Genomic DNA, 20,053 nt, shown 5'->3' on the forward strand with positions numbered 1-20,053 from the left:
ATGGTGTCACCGGGTTCAGGCTGATCTGGAGCTTATTATGCACTTATATCTCTGCCTTCAGAGTGATGGGATACAGGCATGTGCCACCACGCCTAGCCAATCATAATGTTACTTTTAAAAAAGGTTTTATTATTATGTATACAGTGATCTGCCTGCATGTACACCTGCAGGCCAGAAGAGGGCATCAGATCACATCACAGATGCTTGTGAACCACCATGTGGTTGCTAGGAATTGAACTCAGGACCTCTGGAAGAGCAGTCAGTGCTCTTAACCTCTGAGCCATTTCTCCAGCCCCACAATGTTATTTTTTAAAGTGCAAACATGAAACATTTTTGTGCATTTTGAACAAAAGCTGAGGCCTCAACTGTACACAAAGAAAGGCAACTAAGGAGTGCTGAGAGCTGGAATAATAATCTTCCCCAGGGAATAGCATACCAACTGGTTATCCAATGTCAAATGCTCAGCCCTGAAGATATGCATACAAGTATACAGACTGGTTATATTTAGGAAAAATTTATGCATATAATAACAATAAAAAGGGCCATGAATTTGAAAAATGAGATGGAGGGGCTTATGGGAGGGTTTCTAGGGAGGAAAGGGAAGGGAGAAATATTGTAATTTTTAAAACAATAAATTTTATAGGGGTTGGGGATTTAGTTCAGTGGTATAGCACTTGCCTAGCAAGCGCAAGGCCCTGGGTTCAGTTCTCAGCTCTGGTAAAAAAAATACCGTTAAAAATTTTTTTTTATTAATTTATTCATATTATATCTAAATTGTTATCCCATCCCTTGTATCCTCCCATTCCTCCCTCCCTCCCATTTCCCCTTACTCCCCTCCCCTATGACTGTGACTGAGGGGGACCTCCTCCCCCTGTATATGATCATAGGGTATCAAGTCTCTTCTTGGGTAATTTTTTTTTTTTTTTTTTTTTTTTTTTTTTTGCTTTTTCAAGACAGGGTTTCTCCATGTAGGCTTGGCTGTCCTGGACTCTCTTTGTAGACCAGGCTGGCCTTGAACTCACAGTCATCTGCCCGCCTCTGCTTCCCAAGCGCTGGGATTCAAGGCGTGTGCCACCACGCCCAGCTGAAATATTGTCATTTTAATCTCAAAAATTAAACTCAACTTGCCATGTAAAGTAAGTGTATACTTCAATGCTTTATCAAAAGTTTGCTCACTACTTTAGAAAACTAGGCCACCATGTCAGTACTGCTTATGAGATCTGAATTAGCAGAAAATTGTCATCACCCACTGGCAGTATAGCTGTCACATCCACAGTGAGTCTTTTTGTGGGAGTGGGTTGGCAGATCATTCCATAATCTTCTGGTTTACTTGTGCCCAAGCTTTCACATTCTGAAACACATGTTACTGTGACTCTTGCTTTGCAATGAGTGGTCATTGTCATGCGGGATGTGAGCATTTTACTTACACATGAGTTTTGTTTTGTACTGATCCTGGCCATGTCTTGTTTGGCTGAGGACTGTGTACCTAACTGAGGTGATGCTGAATTCTGATAAGATGTAGTGTGCAAAATTTCTTCATTTTGATGGGTCTCTGCTCACCCTTGATTTCCAGAGCTTGGTCTAGAAGCAGGGTATATGGATGAAAATTCTTGAGGGAGGGGTCCAGAACTCAGCTGCTAGGTTAATAGCTGATGGAATTTGCACAAGAGCTGGGCAAAGGTGAAAGAACCATGCCCTGCTCCGGAACCCTTATCCCTTCTCTCCGCTTCGTTGACACCCCCACCCCCTCCCCACTGTGGCCAACTCACTCCACCCAAACTCTGACCTCTTACACTACTCAACTAGCCCTGGGGAGCCAAGACACAAGTCGGGACAGCATGAGCCGATCACCTCACCATCCCATTCCACTCCTGTCTGTGGGCTCCCAGGATGCCCCTGCTCCCCTGCCACCTCTGTTGCCCCCTCTCCAGAATCCCTCCTCCCACTCTTGGGCTTCTCGGTGTGGGCCTTCCACCTGGGGTCTCAGCTGCCTTCTGGCTCTACAGGTAGGAGGTAGAGGTGTACGAGTCGGCATTGACTGAAACGGGAGTCAGTGAGTCATGAGAAGCCTACATACATGTCCTTCTGAGGCTGGCCCCTCTCCATTCCTCCATCTGCAGCATTTCCTGGTCCTGGCATCCCTGCTCTGCGCCTCCCACGTGCAGCTGCTTCGCAGTCTTCCCCCAGGAGGGCTCTCATACTCGCCCGCTCAGCTCCTGGCTTCCAGTTTCTTTTCGTGTGGTGTGTCTACGGCCCTGCAAACTTGGATGGGCAGCAGGTGAGGGTGGGGGGTGGGGCTCCATTAAGAGTGGGAGTAGTCTCCCAGAAAGAGACTTTAGGGAATCCTGTTGACTGGCACATGTTTCCAAACCTGCTGGCGCTGCTGTACCTACAGGCTGCCTCTCATCCAGGCTCCATCCTTAGAGTTTCTTATCCCCGCTCTGGTGCTAACAAGCCAGAAGTTACCTTTGGCCACCAAGACACCTGGTAATGGTGAGTACAGAGTAAAGGCAGGCTGGTGGCAGAGGTGCATACTGTCTGGAGGTTGGGCAGTAGTACTATTGCCAGGCATCGTAAAGGTCTTGGGATTCTGCCAGACATCACCTAGGACAGGAGATTATTGAGTCTTTATTTCCATCCCATCTCTGTGCCCTAAACTTCCAGCCTCCCTCTCACTGCGCCTATGTACTGTGACAAGCTGCCATGGCCTGGAGCTCTGGAACACTTCTCTCCGAGAGGTGAGTGCCTGGAAAGAGACAGCAGGAGGAACAGATGGGGATGGTCCCAGGATGGAGAGGCTGGTTTCCATGATGTAGACACCGATGCTATGGGGAGGGAGCTAGGCAGTGCTATATCCTCGGAATCAGAAATTCCAGGCTGAGGTCTGCCTGATTGAGCAGAAATTCTTCTCTTTGTCTTCTCCTCTACTCCACCAGGTATCTGGGGCAGTGGTGGTGTCTGGGCTGCTACAGGGCACCATAGGACTTCTAGGGGTGCCTGGCCGTCTATTTCCCTACTGTGGGCCACTGGTGCTGGCCCCCAGCCTGGTTGTGGCAGGGCTCTCTGTCCACAAGGAGGTGGCCCAGTTCTGTTCTGCACACTGGGGCCTGGCCTTGCTGTACGTGAGTCCTGAGAGGCGTGGGATGGTGGCCCAGTAGTTGTGCAGACTTGGAGGGTGGGTAGAGATGCTCACAGGTTCCATAGGCACCTGGGCGGGGGCAAGGGGAGGGATATGGTTTTTAGATTTGGAATCCAAGGTCTTCCCTTAATTTATTGAGTCTCCCTGATATTCATAGTCACCTGCTATGGTCCCGCAGGGTCCCTCCCTACCCCTGCCACAATGAATTGCTTTCCAGGGACCTCTTTTTATGATATTCGGCTCATCTGCACTGCCACCATTCAGGATTCTGATGCCTCTGACCTGCAAAGCTTCTTCTCTTTGCTAGGCTCATCCTGCTTATGGTGGTCTGTTCTCAGCACCTGGGTTCCTGCCAGGTACCCCTTTGCTCCTGGAAGCCCAGTTCAGCTTCTCCAACCCGTGTGCATATTCCTGCCTTCCGACTCCTTTCGGTAGGTGGGGCTCTGGGTAGGTGAAGTTAGAAGGGCTGATTCCACACTGGGAAGTGGGGGCAGGAGGATCCAGGAGTTCAAGTTCCAGCTTGGGATACATGAACAACAACAACAACAACAAAAACAAAAACAAACCATTAAGACATTGGCTGCTCTTCCGAGGACTTGAGGACCCCCGTTTGGTTCCCAGCATGCATGGCAGGTGGCCCATAACTGCCTGTAACTCCTGACTCAGAACTACGTCTCTCCTCTGGCCTTTAAGCCCCATCTCTGCTGCCCCCTTCCCCCACAAAAGCAAATAAAAATAAAGTAGTTGAGTCGAGCACGGTGGCACACCTTTAATCCTAGCACTTGGGAGAGAGAGGCAGGTGGATTTCTGTAAGTGGGAGAGCAACCTGGTCTACATAGAGAGTTATAGGACAGCTAGGGCTACACACAGAGACCCCCAAATCTCAAAAATAAAGTAAAATAAATAAAATTGTTGAAACAAAAGCGTGGACTGACATGGAATGTTCCCTCGGTCCCCTACTTCTGAGTTTCTGTTGACCCCACCCAGGCTGACTCAGAAGGTTGGGGGGCGGAAGAGCCCTTTTCCATCCCAATGTTTGTCCTGCAGGTGCTCACGCCCATGGCCTGTGTGTGGATCATCTCCACCTTTCTGGGTCAGAGTCTTATCCCACTGCAGCTGTCTGACCCCACGGAGGCACCATGGTTTTGGCTGCCTCACCCAGGTAGGTTTTTTTCCTATTCACCTATTTTCCTGTTCACACCAAGGTTTCTATGTTTCTATTTTTTTTTTTCTATGTTTCTATTTATTTGAACTCAAGATTTAATAGACTTTGGCCAGGTGAGGTGGCACACATCAGTAATTGCAATGCTTTGGAAGTAGAGGCAGGAGGTTTTGTAGTTCAAAGTCATCCCCAGCTATATATCAAGTTTGAGGCCAACCTGGGCTACATGAGAATATGCCTCAAAAATAAATAAACAAACAAACAAACAAACAAATAAATAAGTAAATAAAGGCCCATAAAATATTTAAGGGAACTTTTCACTTCTGAGTTAAATCTTGTGTTTTCTCAAAACATGTGTGGAGACATCACCAACTTGAGGGGGTCCTGTCATCCCGTTCCCCTCCACCCTTCATGGCAGGTCAATGTTGACAGACTAACGCGTATACTCTCTCCACCCCACTGCTTATGCCTGCTACCCCTGTCCGGTTTACATGTTTATATTAGGAGCCCCCGTGGCCATTTCTGTTGGTAAACTGTGTAGGTACAGCCTTGGAATCGGTGTATGTGAGATTTTGTCATTCACGTTTATTTGTCATGAGGGTAGGGGGTATCAATCAACTCTGAACCCTGTGCACACTCAGCGAGTGCTTCCCATTGGACTCTCTACCCCAGTCCTTCATTTAACGGCTTAACAATGGCCCGCTGAGCTCTGGTCAGGCCCTAAGCACGTGGTAGGCGCAGTGGTGAAGGCAGGGATGATAATCTCGACGTCATGGAGCTGACTGATGTCTGTTGGGGTATACAGACAGGAATCAAATAAGCATCTCAGTAAAATGTGAAGTTATCATTGTGGTAAATGTACCCAAGGAAAACTCGGCCTCATGGTGAGAGGAAATAACGGGGGATTTAGTGCTATTAAAGAGGCTGAGAGATTTTTTTCTTTTTAGAAGTGTTCTTTAAAAAAAAAAAAAAAAAAAAAAAAAAATATATATATATATATATATATATATATATATATATATATATATGTCTAGATGTGCTCCATACATGTGTATAATGCATCTTGCTCATACCCAACTCTTCCTCCCACTCCCTGCCAACACCCCCCCATCCTATATTCATGTCCTTTAAAAAAATTATTCACTGAGTCCAGTTAGTGCTGCCTGTATGTGCATGGATGTGGTCCATCTACTGGGGCGCAGGCAACCTATTAGGGGACCACATCTCTTAAGAAAAATGACTGTCTCCAGCAGCCATCACCTAACCGTTCCTCGGCCAGGGGTTCCACTCATGTTTCCGTGCTGGAATGGTGACTGGCTGGATCTTGTATGGGTGCTGTGTAGGTGACCACAGCCCCCGGGAGTTCACGAGTGCAATGGTCATGTCATGTCCAGAAGACAGCATCACACAGCACAGCACTCCTCTCCATACCCCGCCCCCCCCCCCCCCCCCCCCGGACAGGATCCCATATAGCCTAGGTTGCCCTTGAATTTGCCATGTAGTCAAGGGTGGCTTTAAACTCTGGATCCTCCTGCCCACACTTTGCAAGTGTTGTAACTACAGGGATGCATCAGCACACCCAAATAGGAGAAACATCCTTGAAGAAGTGGAATGAGACGTAAGAAGAGATGGAGAGAGGATGAGCTACTTGTGTAGGAGGCAGGGGACAACAGCAAACTAGTCAAACAGCAGACGCAAGGGCCGTGTGGCTGCCGGGAACACAGTCAGTCCAGGGCCTAAAGCAAGGCTAACGTGTTTGAAGTAAGGTGGAATGTGATAGGAAATCAGACTCGGAAAAGAACTTAGATGACCTTGGAGAACACAATGTAAGAGAAAGTTATCTCTCCTAGAGTGCAGTGCTTTGACCCCTACTATCTTGAAAAGCTAGAGCTGCTGGGATTCTTGTGGCACAGGCTTTTAGAGGGAGAGGAATGTTCCGGGCTTGAGTCTGGCCTCCAGGTGACTCCTCTTTCTCCCTCAGGTGAGTGGGATTGGCCCTTGCTGACACCCAGGGCCCTGGCTGCAGGCATCTCCATGGCTTTGGCAGCCTCCACCAGCTCCCTGGGTTGCTATGCCCTGTGTGGCCAGCTGCTACATTTGTCTCCTCCACCACCACATGCCTGCAGTCGAGGGCTGAGCCTGGAGGGGCTGGGCAGTGTGCTGGCAGGGCTACTAGGGAGCCCCCTGGGCATTGCATCCAGCTTCCCTAATGTGGGCACAGTGAGTCTTTTCCAGGTATGTGGATCTACGAATTGGACATACAGGGGCTGGAACACACATGGATTGATGGCCCACTGGGCTAGCTCTCAGTCAGGGAGATCACTGGGGGGAAGTGCTATGACTGTGGAGAAACAGGAAGTCACCATGTCAGGTGCATCAGGAGCTCTGCCAAGGCTCACTCCACTGGCAAAGGGGTTAGCGAAAGCCCTGTTTTCTTGGGAACTTCATTAGGAAAGGAAGTATATAGTATAATTTGAGAGTAGTATATAGTGTCATGAAAGGAGTGGTGTACGGGCTGAGCCAAAGAGGTACCTTTGGATAGAGTGGCTAGGATGCTTAGAAGGGTCACATTCAAGCTAGGATACAAAGGACGAGAAGAAGAGCGCCAGGCAAGGAGGTAGGGGCTGTGCTGTCTAGTGTCTCTTCTTCGTGCAGACCAGTTCACGGCGAGTAGCCTACCTAGCAGGGCTGTTCTGCATGGGGCTTGGCCTCTCCCCAAGGCTGGCTCAGCTGTTTACCAGCATCCCACTGCCTGTGCTTGGTGAGTGAATAAGTGCGAAGACAGGTATTGAAATGCTATTTCCTCCAGTATTTCCTCCATCTGGCTAGGCTGATGCTGTTTCTTTCTAAATAGCTTCTCTGAATGGATATGAACTACGTTCTTGTTTTCTCGGCTGAACTGAGTCTCTTGCAGAATCAGAAACAAGCCTGTTTGTTATCTTTCCTCATTACAATCTGTCTGCCTTACAAAGCCTGAGCTTTGCCCTTCCTTTCTCCCCTGCCTTGTTTTCTTCTGTGTGAGACAGGTGGGGTCCTGGGAGTGACCCAGGCTGTAGTTCTGTCTGCTGGATTCTCCAGCTTTCACCTGGCTGACATTGACTCTGGGCGAAATGTCTTCATCGTGGGCTTCTCCATCTTCATGGCCTTGCTTCTGCCAAGGTGGCTCCGGGAAGCCCCAATCCTGCTCAACACAGGTAGGTGGGATGGAGGAGAAAAAAGAAGTTTCTCAGTAGTGGGGTTGAGGCTTTAGGCTCTCTGAATTCTTGGTCTCACAATGGGGTTTCATTTATTTAACAAATATTCTTTGAACACTATGCTAGCTGCGTGCCTTGGCTTTATTTCCGTTGCTGTGGTAAAACAGTCAGACCAAAAGCAACCTAGGGGAGGAAAAATTCTATTCAGTTAACAATTCTGGGTCACATTCCACCGTTAAGGAAGCCATGGCAGGAACTCAAGGCAGAATCTGGAAGGCAGGCCTGCTTGCCAAGCTACATGCTTTACCTCCAAACAAGGAGCTCATTTCACAATGAAGTACAGCAGGGACCATGGAGGATGCTGCTTGCTAGCTGGCTCACAGGCCCGCCTATACTCAGCTAACTTTTTTATACAGTTTAAGACCTCTTGTCGGCCGGGTGTGGTGGCGCACGCCTTTAATCCCAGCACTCGGGAGGCAGAGGCAGGCGGATCGCTGTGAGTTCAAGGCCAGCCTGGTCTACAAAGTGAGTCCAGGATAGCCAAGGCTACACAGAGAAACCCTGTCTTGAAAAACAAAACAAAACAAAACAAACAAACAAACAAACAAAAAGACCTCTTGTCTAGGGATGGTGGGCCTATGGTGGGCCAGGCCCTACTAAATCAATTACCAATAGAGACAGTCTCCCACAGACATGCTCACAAACCATTCTAATCCAGGCAATTCCTCAATTGAGACTCTCAGATCACTCTAGGTGGTGACAAGTTGACAGTTATAGCTAACTAGGTATAAAACCCTTCCCTTTAAACACATTAACAAAACAAAACCAACAGTGAACTAGGACAGGGGACAAAAGTTCTTCTAGGCTGGGTAGTGGTGGTGCATACCTTTAATCCCAGCACTTGGGAGGCAAAGGCAGGTGGATCTTTGTGAGTCTGAGACCAGCCTGGTCTACAGAGTGAGTTCCAGGACAGCCAGGGCCATACAGAGAAACCTTGTCTTGAAAAATCAAAAAGAAAAGTGTTTAATCCCACAATGAAGTACAGGAGGAACCATGGAGGATGCTGCTTGCTAGCTGGCTCACAGGCCCGCTTATACTCAGCTAACTTTCTTTTTTTTTAAGATTTATTTATATTATTTATTACATATGAGTGCTTTATCTGTAGAAGAGGGCACCAGATCTCATTGTAGATGTTTGTGAGTCACCATGTGGTTGCTGGGGATTGAACTCAGGACCTCTGGAAGAGCAGGTGGCGCTCTTAACCACTGAGCCATCTCTCCAGCCCCAGCTAACTTTTTTATACAGTTTAAGACCTCTTGTCTAGGGATGGCCCTACTAAACCAATTACCACCAGAGACAGTCTCCCATAGACATGCTCACAAGCCGTTCTGATCCAGGCAATTCCTCAATTGGGACTCTCCTCTCAGATCACTCTAGGTGGTGACAAGTTGACAGTTATAGCTGGGAGGCAGATAGGATCTCTGTGAGTCTGAGGCTAGCAGTCTACATCGTGAGTTCCAGATCAGCGAGGGCTGCATAGTGAGATCCCGATCAAACCAAACAACAACAACAACAAGCACAGCCTGTGGTACTCAATGACAAGAATGACTTCTGTCTGAGGTGACCCAACAGAACTGACTTGGTCTTTGAGGATGGCAAAACTTAAACGTGTTTGGCAAAAGCCCATTTCTGTGTGAGATGGGGGTCTCATTTTGGAACCTAGACTGCCTTCAAACTCTTGGCAACCCTCCTCCTGGAGACTCTCAAGTGCAGGATTATAAATATAAGCCATACAACAGGAACAGCTAATAAGGCGATTCTTGAAAGCATTCCCATCATATACAAAGATAAAAGATTGGATTAGAGGTTAGAAATAATACGTGCTGAAAGCAGCAAACAGCCTGGTTTATCTAGAGCCGTGGTTTTCAACTGGGGGTGATTTTTCCTCATGGGGAACATTTAGCAATGTCTGGAGACATTTGTTGGATATCATAAATGGGGAGAAAAAGGATTGTTACTGGCATTCGGTACTTTCAGAGGTTGTTGAAGCCCTTTGACATAGTGGACAGCTCCTTATAACAGAATCAGCCAGCCCAAAGTGTTAGTAGACTGGAGCTCCCCCCTTCCCTCCCTCCCTCCCTCCCCCCCCCCTCGTCTTTTCAAGACAGAGTTTCTCTGTGTAGCCTTGGCTGTCCTAGACTCACTTTGTAGACCAGGCTGGCTTCGAACTCACAGAGATCCTCCTGCCTCTGCCTCCCCAGTGCTGGGATTAAAGACATGCACCACCATGCCCGGCTACGACTGGGCCTTTTCAATGCCACTTTTCAGAGAAATGGAGCCTGGGACAAAGGGTATCCAGAGGGTATGTGAGTGCTTAGAAAACATAGTGTTAAGAAGGGGTGTTATGGGAAGGGCCTGAGTGTGTAGAGGGACAAAAGGTAAGTGGGTTGGAATGACAGTGTAGTGAGATGTGTCCCTGGTCCAAGACTTAGTTTAGGTCTGAAAAGGAAGACTTACTGCCTGGGACAGTATCATCAGTTACCTTCCTGCCTGGCCCCAACCCTTTGTAGGCTGGAGCCCCTTGGATATGTTCCTGCGTTCTTTGCTGGCAGAACCCATATTCCTAGCTGGTCTTTTGGGCTTTCTTCTAGAAAACACTATATCTGGTAAGTCGAGATTAGGTCCTAGGGAGTGGCTGGGTAGTCATTACTCCACGGGTTGGGTGGTGACCTGCCCAACCCTTCCTTCTACTTACGTATTTAATGTTTTAAAAATAAATTATTTTCATTTTAAATTACGTATATGGGGGCTGGAGATGGCTCAGCGGTTAGAAGCACTGAATGTTCTTCCAGAGGACCTGGGTTCAATTCTCAGCATCCACATGGTGGCTTACAACTGTCTGTAACTCCAAGATCTGACACTCTCACACGGACATACAGGCAGGCAAAAACACCAATGCACACAAAATATGTATGTCCGATTCCCCAAGACCTCAGAGTTAAAGGCAGTTGTAAGCCATCTGGTATGACTGCAGGACTTGCAACTTGAACCCTAAGAGCATACTAGCTCTTAAGAGCTGAGTTATCTGTCCAGCCTGACCAATCCCTCTTTTACAGGAACACGGACTGAGCGAGGCCTAGGCCAGGGCCTGCCAACTTCTTTCACTGCCCAAGAAACTCAAATGCTTCCGAAGTCCACGAAGAAGAATACTCAAGAGTATGGACTTCCTTCACCCGTAAAAACCCTGTGCTCCTGCATCCCGCAGCCTCTCCACTGCCTCTGCCCAATGCCTGAGGACTCTGGGGATGAGGAAGGAGGGCCTTCAAAAATAGGAGAGACAGCCGATTTACTGCCTAATTCTGGGGAGTCATGCCGTTCACCTAGCAGAGAAGGGTTTAGGGCTCAGTAATTACTAAGACCAACATTTTTGTCTTTATTAGCTTAGCAGTAACTCCCAGCTTGCTGGAGTCTCACCTCCAAGGCTGTACTTTCTCCCAGTGTGAATGTGTGTGTGGCCCATCAGTAGTGCGAACTCACAAATGTGCGCCTGCCTCTGCTTTTCCCGAGCGAGCGCTGGGAATTATAGGCGAGTGCCACCGCGCCCCGCGCCTTTTCTCCTCTTACTGTGGTTTTAGTGTTCAGCAGGGGCCATAGTTTAGTGGGTCATAAGTAAATAAATGAGATGTTTGTCTGTGAACTGCCAACGCCGCTTGAATGAACTCTAGTATTCAAATATTTACTGAGTGCTTCCCGTGAGCAAGGTCCTACATCCACGGATATGAATACGACAGGGTCCCTGCCCTCTCCCTGCATTTAAGATCTAAATTAGTAACGCAAATGTAAAACAGTCTTTAATACAGATGAAAATAATGCTGACGGGGCAAGGAGGAAGTGTTTCGTTTCGACTGGGGATAGCAGGAATTAGGAAAGGAGCAGATCTGCAAATGGTTCTGACAAGCGAGGTTTCGAGTCCCCGCCCATCACAGGTCTTGGCTCCGCCTCGTACCCCAAGATCCCGCCTTCCCGAGTGTGTGTGGGGGGGTGGCTTCTACCCTAGGCCTTTCAGTTTGCGCAGGAGGGCAGGCCCGCCGTGAGGAGGGTGGGAATTCCCGCAGCCATTGACGGTAGGTGGGAGCGGTTTCGAGTCGGCGAAAAGATCCGGGTCCGGCCAGACGCCGAAAACCGGAGAGGAACTTGCACTGTTTCCCTGTACCCCGGCGCCTTTTTTCCCAGAAGGGACCGCGCGCAACTCGGACTTCGGGGCAGGCTTCCAGGAGTGGGCGGTCCTGCGCATGCGCAGTTCGCCTTCAGCCTCAGTCTTGGCTGGAGGCGCCATGACTGGCTTCGTGTTTTGTCCCACCGGGCTGAATTAGCTTTGTTACCCACCCCCCCCTTGGGGGTCCTGAGCCATACTTGCGTGCAGCGGGTGCTGTAAAAAGGAAAGACAGGCGACAAAGTTCGTGTAGGGGTGGTGGGTGGGCGCCGTAGGGCACTCCCGGGTTTGGCCTCTGGCTGCAGGCTTTCTCTTTGGTGTTTGCCCTCTGCGGCTGGCACAGGGCGTGGGCCCCGCCGGATGGTCTGCAGGGCCTTGCTGCCCTCTGGAGGGTGTTGTAGGAACTACTATTCCTCAGAGAGGAACCCTCGGCCAGCCGAGTAGCAACTCTTTGCAACGTCACATTCTCCCTCTTAAAAGACAAATAGACGAAATTGATTATCGTGTTCTTTGAACACCAGTTTGCGGGGCGGTAGCGGGCGGGGTGTGTATGTGTGTGTGTGGGTTAAGACACTAAAGTCATCCCTCCATGCTGGGGACAGTCAGGCTCCAGTCCGTTCTACCACTGAGTTATCTTTTTTTTTTTTTTTTGAGAGCCGTTTGTTATGTTGTCCAGGCTGGTCTGCAACTCAAGATCCTCTTGCCTCAGCCTCTCCTGCGCTAGGATTACAGGCATGCCTCCTCATGCCTAACTCACTGAGTTAAACTTACCTCCGCCCAGGCTGTGTGGTAGGAGCAGCCAGCCTGGGTTTGGTGCTGACAGCATTAGACAAATTTTTTTAGGGCCAGCTGGCCCTGGTCACATTAAAACGGCTTCCTCCCGTTCAGACAAAACCATTGACTTGTGGGTTTTGACCTTCAGAACTTAAGGAGGGACCAGTTAGGCCAATAAACTCAATTTGGTGACTTAGGAGTACGTGACAGGATGTGCCTATAAGGGAAATTAGTGGGTTTTGCAGCTTCATTTATATTTCTAATCTTTCCCAATGTAAACTCTTGCCCAGTGAAGACTCTTTAATCATTCCAAGACCGGTCTACCCTGTTGGAGCAGCACGTGATGGGAATAACCATCTGCACACACAGGGTTTCAAGGCTACTATATACGTAGTCACATGTCACTTGAAATGGCCATATGTGTTTTGAGAACTGTGCTGTTAGGCAATTTCATCACTGTGCAGTTTTCACACAGTGCACATACTTGAACCAAGATGGCAGTAACGTCACTGGGCTCTATGATTTTTTTTTTTTCGAGTCAGGATTTCTCTGTGTAGCCTTAGCTGTCCTGGACTCCCTTTGTAGACCAGGCTGGCCTGGAACTCACAGAGATCCACCTGCTTCTGCCTCCTGAGTGCTGGAATTTAAGGCATGCGCCACCACTGCTCGGCTTAGGCCATAAATTTTTTATTGACAGGTGTTGGAATCCATACAATACACAAGATTTTTTCTCTACACCCTGTTTCGTGGAGTCCAAGCTGGCCTTGAACTCACTATGTAGGTTGAGCTTCTGTTTATTTAATTGAAGATTTTTTAAAAAATGTGTGTGTGTGTGGTGTGTGTGTGTGTGTTGGGGTAAGGATTTGTGTTCAGGTGTACATGTTCCTATATGTGTGTGTATAAGCACACTGTTTATGTGGCAGCCAGAGGACAGTCTCAAAGGTGATCTTTAGGCGCCTCCTACTGTTTGACTGAGGTAAAGTCTCTAGTTAGCCTAGAACTTTGTTATGTAGGCCTGGGTAGCTGCCCGCCACCTGACTTCTTATCTTGTCAGTGCTGGGATTACAGGTACATACCCCACCAGGCCTTTTATGTAGGTTCTGGGGATCTGAATCCAGGCTCCAAATTATGACATTTATTTGGTGCATATGTGGTCAGAGGACAGCTTACAGGAGATACTTCTTTCTTTCTATCACGAGTCCTGGGGCTCTACCTCAGGTTGTCAGTTTTAGCACAAGTACCTTTTCCTGCTGCGCCATCTCACTGGCTTATGCTGGCCTCAGAGATCTGCCTGCCTGTGCTGGGACTAAAGGCATGTGCCGTCATGGCGCAATCAAATAATTAGAATGCCCTGCCCACTTAGGACTTCTGATTATTATTATTATTTTTGATAGGAATCATTCCTTTCCACCTAAAAGTCTGGGAAAGATAGCATCAATACATATATTAGGATTTAAATAAAGTGTCAGTAGGAATGGCATGGGTTTCCGTATATATTAAATGCATCAGTATTCTGAGTCTTAAACACTGTGGAAGAAACAGATCTGTTCTTTCTTCCTTTTTCCTCCTTATCTCCCTCTTTTGCTTTCTCCCTTCCTTCCCAAGGTGAGTCTGTGTCACGTATCCCCAGCTGGCCTGGAAATCCTGGACTGTCTGCCTTCATCAAGTTCTGAGATTATAGGCGTACACCACCCAACTGGTAAAGAATGTTTTCTATTCTCTAGAAATGTAATGTGACAAATTTTTTACCTTTAAAAAATAATTTATTGAGCTGGGCGCAGTGGCATATGCCTGTAATCCCAACACTCAGGGAGGCAGAGGCAGGCAGATCTCTGTGAGTTCAAGGCCAGCCTGATCTACAAAGTGAGTCTAGGACAGTCAGGGTTACACAGAGAAACCCTGCCTCAAAAAAAAAAAATCCAAAAACTCCAAAAAATTATTTTATGTGTATGAGTGTTTTCGCCTACATGTATGTAGGTGCTACAAGTGCAGTGCTTGAAGAGGCCAGAAGAGGGCATTGGATACCCTGGAACTGGAGTTACAGATCATTGTGAGCTGCCACGTGGATGCTGGGACTCAAACCCCAATCCTCTGGAAGAGCAACCAGTACTTTTAACTTCTGTGCCATCTCTCCAGCCCCAGATTCTGGATACGTCTTAGGTTAGTTAGTTCCTAAAGGGCAGTTATGTTAATGCTAGGCTGGTTATATAAAGAGAGTTTCTGCTTTCATGGCTCTGTTTTACTGGGGAGGATTTTCACATGAGTTCAGTTGGCTTGACGTTGTGAGGAGTACCCTAGGGGGCTGAGTTTGCTTCGGACACTGTGCTAAATCAGGGCTTTCCTGCAGATGGAAGAACTGGAGCAAGGCCTGTTGATGCAGCCGTGGGCATGGCTACAGCTTGCTGAGAACTCACTCTTGGCCAAGGCCTTGGTCACCAAGCAGGGTTATGCCTTGTTGATTTCGGACCTCCAGCGGGTGTGGCATGAACAGCTGGACGCTTCGGCGGTCAGCCAGCGAGCCGAGGTAAGAAGGAAGAGGAGTGTGGCTGTGGAGCAGTCTGCCGGCCGTAGGGTGTGAGTGGCGGCCAACTTGGTTGTCTATACGTTTGGCAAGGAAGACTGAACTGGTTTGAAGCAATTATAGGCTCAGCAGCCTCTCTCCTGAAGATCCAGCATCTGAAACGCCCTAACATGATCAGAACTCGAGCACTCAAAAAGTTTTAGGTTTCAGATCATTTCAGATTTGGGGTTTTGGGTTTAAAAAAAAAAAAAAAATCTATGTATTTATTCCAAAATGCAAGGAACTCAGAAATCTGGAACAGAGAGGGGGTGGGGTTCTGTGAGAACAATAACGCGCAGTGTCATCTGTGTTATATGATGTACACAGGTGCTCAGTCATTTGATCTTCCCAGGGCAGAACCATAGAGCAGGCTGGGAGATCTCTGTGACTCCTCGTCTTCGTTCTGCCATAAGGCTTTCCCCTTTGCCCCCTCTCCCCTTTGAGGCATTTTCCTTTCAACACCCTCACCCTGTGCTACTATTGTCTCTCTAGGAGCTCAACAAGCGCCTAACTGCCCCCCCTGCAGCTTTTCTCCGTCACCTGGATGAAGTACTTCGCCCATTGTTTAAAGACTCCGCCCCCCATGATGCTGCTCACCCTAGCAAAGCTACCTTCTCCTGTGATCGCGGCGCTGAGGTGCTGACTCTGCGGGTGCGGAGTGAGCTGTCTGGTCTCCCGTTCAATTGGCATTTCCACTGTAGTCCAGCTAGTTCTTCACTGGTAAGTGCAATTTAGATATGGGGTACAGGTGGGGATCCCATCTACTTCAGGTAAAGACCTGGGTACCTTTTTATATTTTCTGTAAACCTTGTTTGAAATTCTATTCTAATAAGAAAAAAAAAAATCCCGCTAAAGGGATTCTGTCTTTGTTTTTGCTTTTGTTTTTGTTTTTCAAAACAGCCCTGGCTGTCCTGGGCACCCTTTGTAGACCAGGCTGGCCTTGACTCACAGTGATCCACCTGGCTCTGACTCTGCCTCCCAAGTGCTGGGATTAAAGGCCTGCACCACCACACTGGTATAGGCTGGTATAGCCTTGCCTTGCAAAGGGAGCAGCGTTTGGATCTGCACACTTTATTTGGTGACTTCATCTATTGTTACTATTATTATTTTATTATAATAATAATAATAACAAGTTGTTGTTGTTGCTATTATTATTATTATTATGTTTGTTTGCTTGTTTTCCTAGACAGGGTTTCTCTGTGTAGCTCTGGCTATCCTAGAACTTGCTTGATAGTCCAGGCTGGCCTCGAACTCAGAGATCTACCTGCCTCTGCCTCCTGAGTGCTGGGATTAAAGGCATACATCACCATATTAGGAGATGTGGCCTTGTTGGAAGAAGTCTGTTACTAGGGCCTGGGCTTTGAGGTCTCAGAAGCTCAGCCAGGCCTAGTGTAGTAGTCTCCTTCTGCTGCCTGCCAATCCAGATGTAGAACTCTCAATTACCTTTCCAGCACCATGTCTGCTGCCTGCCACAGTGCTTCCTGCCATAATGACAGTGGACTAAACCCCTGAACTGTAAACCAACCAGTTAAATGTTTTCCTTTATAAGAGTTGCCATGGTCATGGTGTCTCCTCACAGCAATAAAACTCTAAGACAGTGGACTTTGAAAGAATATAGCCTTGCCCCATTTCTGCTTCAGTCTCTTTGCTTCTCATGAATAGATGAGGAAGTGATTTCTCAGCTTCCTACTCCTGTCAACACACCTGCTGCTTGCTGCCAGGCCTCCCCATTAGGATAGACTCTGATCCCTCTGGAACTGTAAACCAAAATAAACTCTTTCTTCTATTAAAAAAAAAAAAAAAAAAAAAAAAGGCATGCATCGCCATCACCGCCACCACCACTGGGCCAATATTTTAATGATGGGGTCTCATGTATGCTAGGCTATGCTAGAATGATCTTATCCTTTCACTGGAGTATTAGGATTACAGAAACACTGTCATGCTCAGCTTCTGCAGTACATGCAGTACTGGGGGCTTGAACCCAGGGCTTTATGCTGGGCAAGCACGATACCAACTGAGGTACAAAACTGGCTTTTCTTTTCTTTTTTAAAGATAAGGTCTCAGTGTAGCCCTTGGCTGTCTTGAAAGTCACAGAGATCTGCCTGTGCCTCCAGCATGCTGTGTGAGTACTGTTACCATGCCCACTTTTCTTGATTTTCTTTTTTCTTTTTTTTTAGTCTTTTAGTATGCAGCCTTAGGTGCCCTGAAATTACAGTACAGGCTTGCTTTGAACTTGAGGCAATCCTCCTGCCTCAGTTTCCAAATGCTGGGATTCACCATGCCTGGCTTAAAGCAGACATTTTAATTGTTCCAAGCTGTGATTTATTAAGACCACTTTGATAACAGAGTGGAGCGTGATACTTTTCTAAGCGTTTTCTCTTTTAGTCCTTATGATTTTCCTACAAGATAGACATTATTATTTCCCTTTTTAAGATCACAAAGCCAAGGTTTAGAGAGACCCTCAAAAAAAAAAAAAAAAAAAAAAAAAAAAAAAAAAAGAAGCAGCTGGGTGTGGTGGTACAGGCCTGTAATTACAGTATCACAGTACTCAGGGAGGCAGAGGCAGGCTGATTTCTCTGTGAGTTTGAGGCCAGCCTGGTCTATAAAGTGAGTCAAGGACAGCCAAGGATACACAGAGAAACCCTGTCTCGAAAAACCAAACCAACCAACCAACCAACCAACCAACCAACCAACCAAACACAAAACCCCAAAGCCACTAACCAAAAGACAAGTTTTTGAAGCTGGGCCTGACCATACACGTCTGTGATCCTAGCATCAGGGAGATAGAGGCAGGAGGATCATGAGTTCAAGGCCACTCTCAGTGACACAGTGAGTTTGAATGTAGCTTGGGCTACATGATACTGTCTCCAAACCAACCAACTGGTGAGCAAGGTAGCAAGTGTCTTCAGTCCCAGCACTCAGGAGGCAGAGGAGAGAGAGAGAATGTGTGTGTGTGTCCAGGACAGCCAGGGCTACACAGAGAAACCCTGCTTCGAAAAACAAACAAAAACCAAACCAAACCAACAAACAAAAGAATGCTGGAAACGCATGCCTAGCCTGGTGCAGTGCTGCTGAGGCAGAAGCAGGAAGAGCACCGTGTGTTTAAGGCCTGCTTAGGCTACATGGTGAGTCCTAGGCCAGCCAGAGCTCTGCAGTGAGCCCCAGCACAACCAAAGAAGGAAAAGCTCTCTCAGCTTCCGTTCTCCACGTAGAGCCACTCAAAGATTTCTTCACAAATGCTCATAATGGCTTTGTTTTCTTGTTTGCTTTATTTTTACCTTATTTATATGGGTGTTTTGCTTGCACATTCGTCTGTGTGCCACATGTGTGCCTGGTGCCTGCAGAGGCCAGAAGAGGGCATCAGACCCCTGGAACCGGAGTTATGGATGGTTATGAGCTGCCCTGTGGGTACTGAGAATTGAATGAACTCAGGTCCTCTGGAGAACAACCAGTGCCCTTAACTGCTGAGCCATCTCTCTAGCCCCACCCCCACCCTGGTATCTTTGTTTCCAAGCCAGAAATAACCTAAGAGGCTAAACAAATGGTTAAGCAAAGTATGGCATGCCCACAATATATATTTAAAGAAGAACACATTTTCAGAATCAATAAATAGCATTTGCTGTATTCAGTAGCACTCAGTGATCAGGCTGTTCTGTGAGAGGTGGAGGTCTCAGGCTGGCCGGCAGAACAATTTGCAGAAGTATTATTCTCTAGTTCCCACTTCAAGGTCTGGTCTACTTGAAGTTTCCCGTAGGTGATGTGAAAATTTGGTATCAATGAATGACTGTGAAATAGAACAAAGAATTTATTTGTTCTTAAAGGTATTATTTTTTTAGTTTTAATTATGTGTATTTCTGTGTGTGGGTTTGTGTACTTGAGAGGCAGGGGATGGTGTTGGATCTCCTGGACCTGGAGTTACAGATAATAGTGAGATGCCCAGAGTGGGTGCTGGGAACGAAACTAGTGTCCTCTGGAAGAGCAGCAAGTGCCCCAAACCTCTGGGCTGTCTCTCCAGCCTGGCAAAGGACTTCTTGAGAGGCCGTTTACTGATGTTTACTTTTTTTTTTTTTTTTCCGGTCTGGATCTTTGCAACGCTTGAGTGCTGAACTGCTCACTTATCATTGGTTTGCTTGTGGTACTGGGGTTCAAGCCCAGGGCCTCACACTTGTTAGGCTGCATGCTACCACTGAGGCATACCTCAGCTAAGGACATTCTCTGATGTTGCCAAGGCTAGCCTCTAATTCCTGGGGGCAAGACCTCCTCAGTCTCACAGGTAGCCATGGCTACAGGTGTGCACCATTGCGACTGACCTCGTGAAGAAATTGATAAGGCCACCCACAGGCCGTGCTGTGTAGCAAGCACTCACATTTGTTGACTTTAACTAAATTTCTTGTGAAGTCTCCCATGCTATTTTAGATACAGAATTTCAGTCACTCAAAGCCCCTGATTTTTTTCTAGGTGACACCAGGGGGCACTGTTTCCTCAATGATGCTTATTCTGGCATCTTACCATTTGGACCACCTTTGAGAATCCCTAGCAATAGCTGGCCCCTGTGTATTAGGTAGTTCTACAAATTCAGAATAGTGTGAAACCTGTGGGGAGGCAGCTTTCCTGGAGGCTGATGGGCTGTAGTAATTTCTTCTTTCAAAAGTACACAGAGAGAGAATGTGTGTGTCAGGGGTGTAGCTCAGTGCTGCTGCTTAGCGGTTCAGCCCCAGCTCTGGGGAAAAGGCAATAAGGAGCACTTGAGCAATGATAAGAATGTTTGAAGGTATCCGGGCGGTGGTGGTGCACACCTTCAATTCCAGCACTCAGGAGGCAGAGGCAGGCGGATCGCTGTGAGTTCAAGGCCAGCCTGGTCTACAAAGCGAGTCTATGACAGCCAAGGCACCCTGTCTCAGAAAAAAAAAGAATGTTTGAGGGACGATGGAAGGAGGTCTGGTATTTTAGCAGTTGTCAAGGTGAGGAGCTGTCCTGTGTCAGAGCTTCTGAGTTTAGAGGAGAGTGAGCT

The 20,053-nt window shown here is 47.6% G+C and overlaps 2 protein-coding genes across 2 annotated transcripts in view; both read left to right on the forward strand.

The window, feature by feature from the left end:
- The first annotated feature begins 1,561 nt into the window (after positions 1-1,561).
- On the forward strand, positions 1,562-10,917 carry Slc23a3 (solute carrier family 23 member 3). The gene is made up of 12 exons (XM_051154071.1): positions 1,562-2,006; positions 2,121-2,278; positions 2,396-2,514; positions 2,665-2,738; positions 2,937-3,118; positions 3,447-3,570; positions 4,187-4,301; positions 6,283-6,536; positions 6,957-7,062; positions 7,328-7,495; positions 10,066-10,161; positions 10,612-10,917. Exons 1-12 carry the CDS (start codon positions 1,653-1,655, stop codon positions 10,902-10,904), a joined length of 2,043 nt encoding a protein of 680 aa, XP_051010028.1. The 5' UTR covers positions 1,562-1,652; the 3' UTR covers positions 10,905-10,917.
- Positions 10,918-11,385: 468 nt separating this feature from the next.
- Nhej1 (non-homologous end joining factor 1) overlaps positions 11,386-20,053 on the forward strand; it is a 92,731-nt gene continuing 84,063 nt past the window's right edge. The window contains exons 1-3 of the mRNA XM_051154072.1: positions 11,386-11,619; positions 14,830-15,006; positions 15,535-15,762. Coding sequence (XP_051010029.1) covers positions 14,830-15,006; positions 15,535-15,762 — 405 coding nt within the window. The 5' untranslated portion in view covers positions 11,386-11,619. The remainder of the gene's footprint in view (positions 11,620-14,829; positions 15,007-15,534; positions 15,763-20,053) is intronic.

Source organism: Acomys russatus, chromosome 12 (genome assembly GCF_903995435.1).
Source record: "Acomys russatus chromosome 12, mAcoRus1.1, whole genome shotgun sequence".
Lineage (NCBI taxonomy): Eukaryota > Metazoa > Chordata > Mammalia > Rodentia > Muridae > Acomys > Acomys russatus.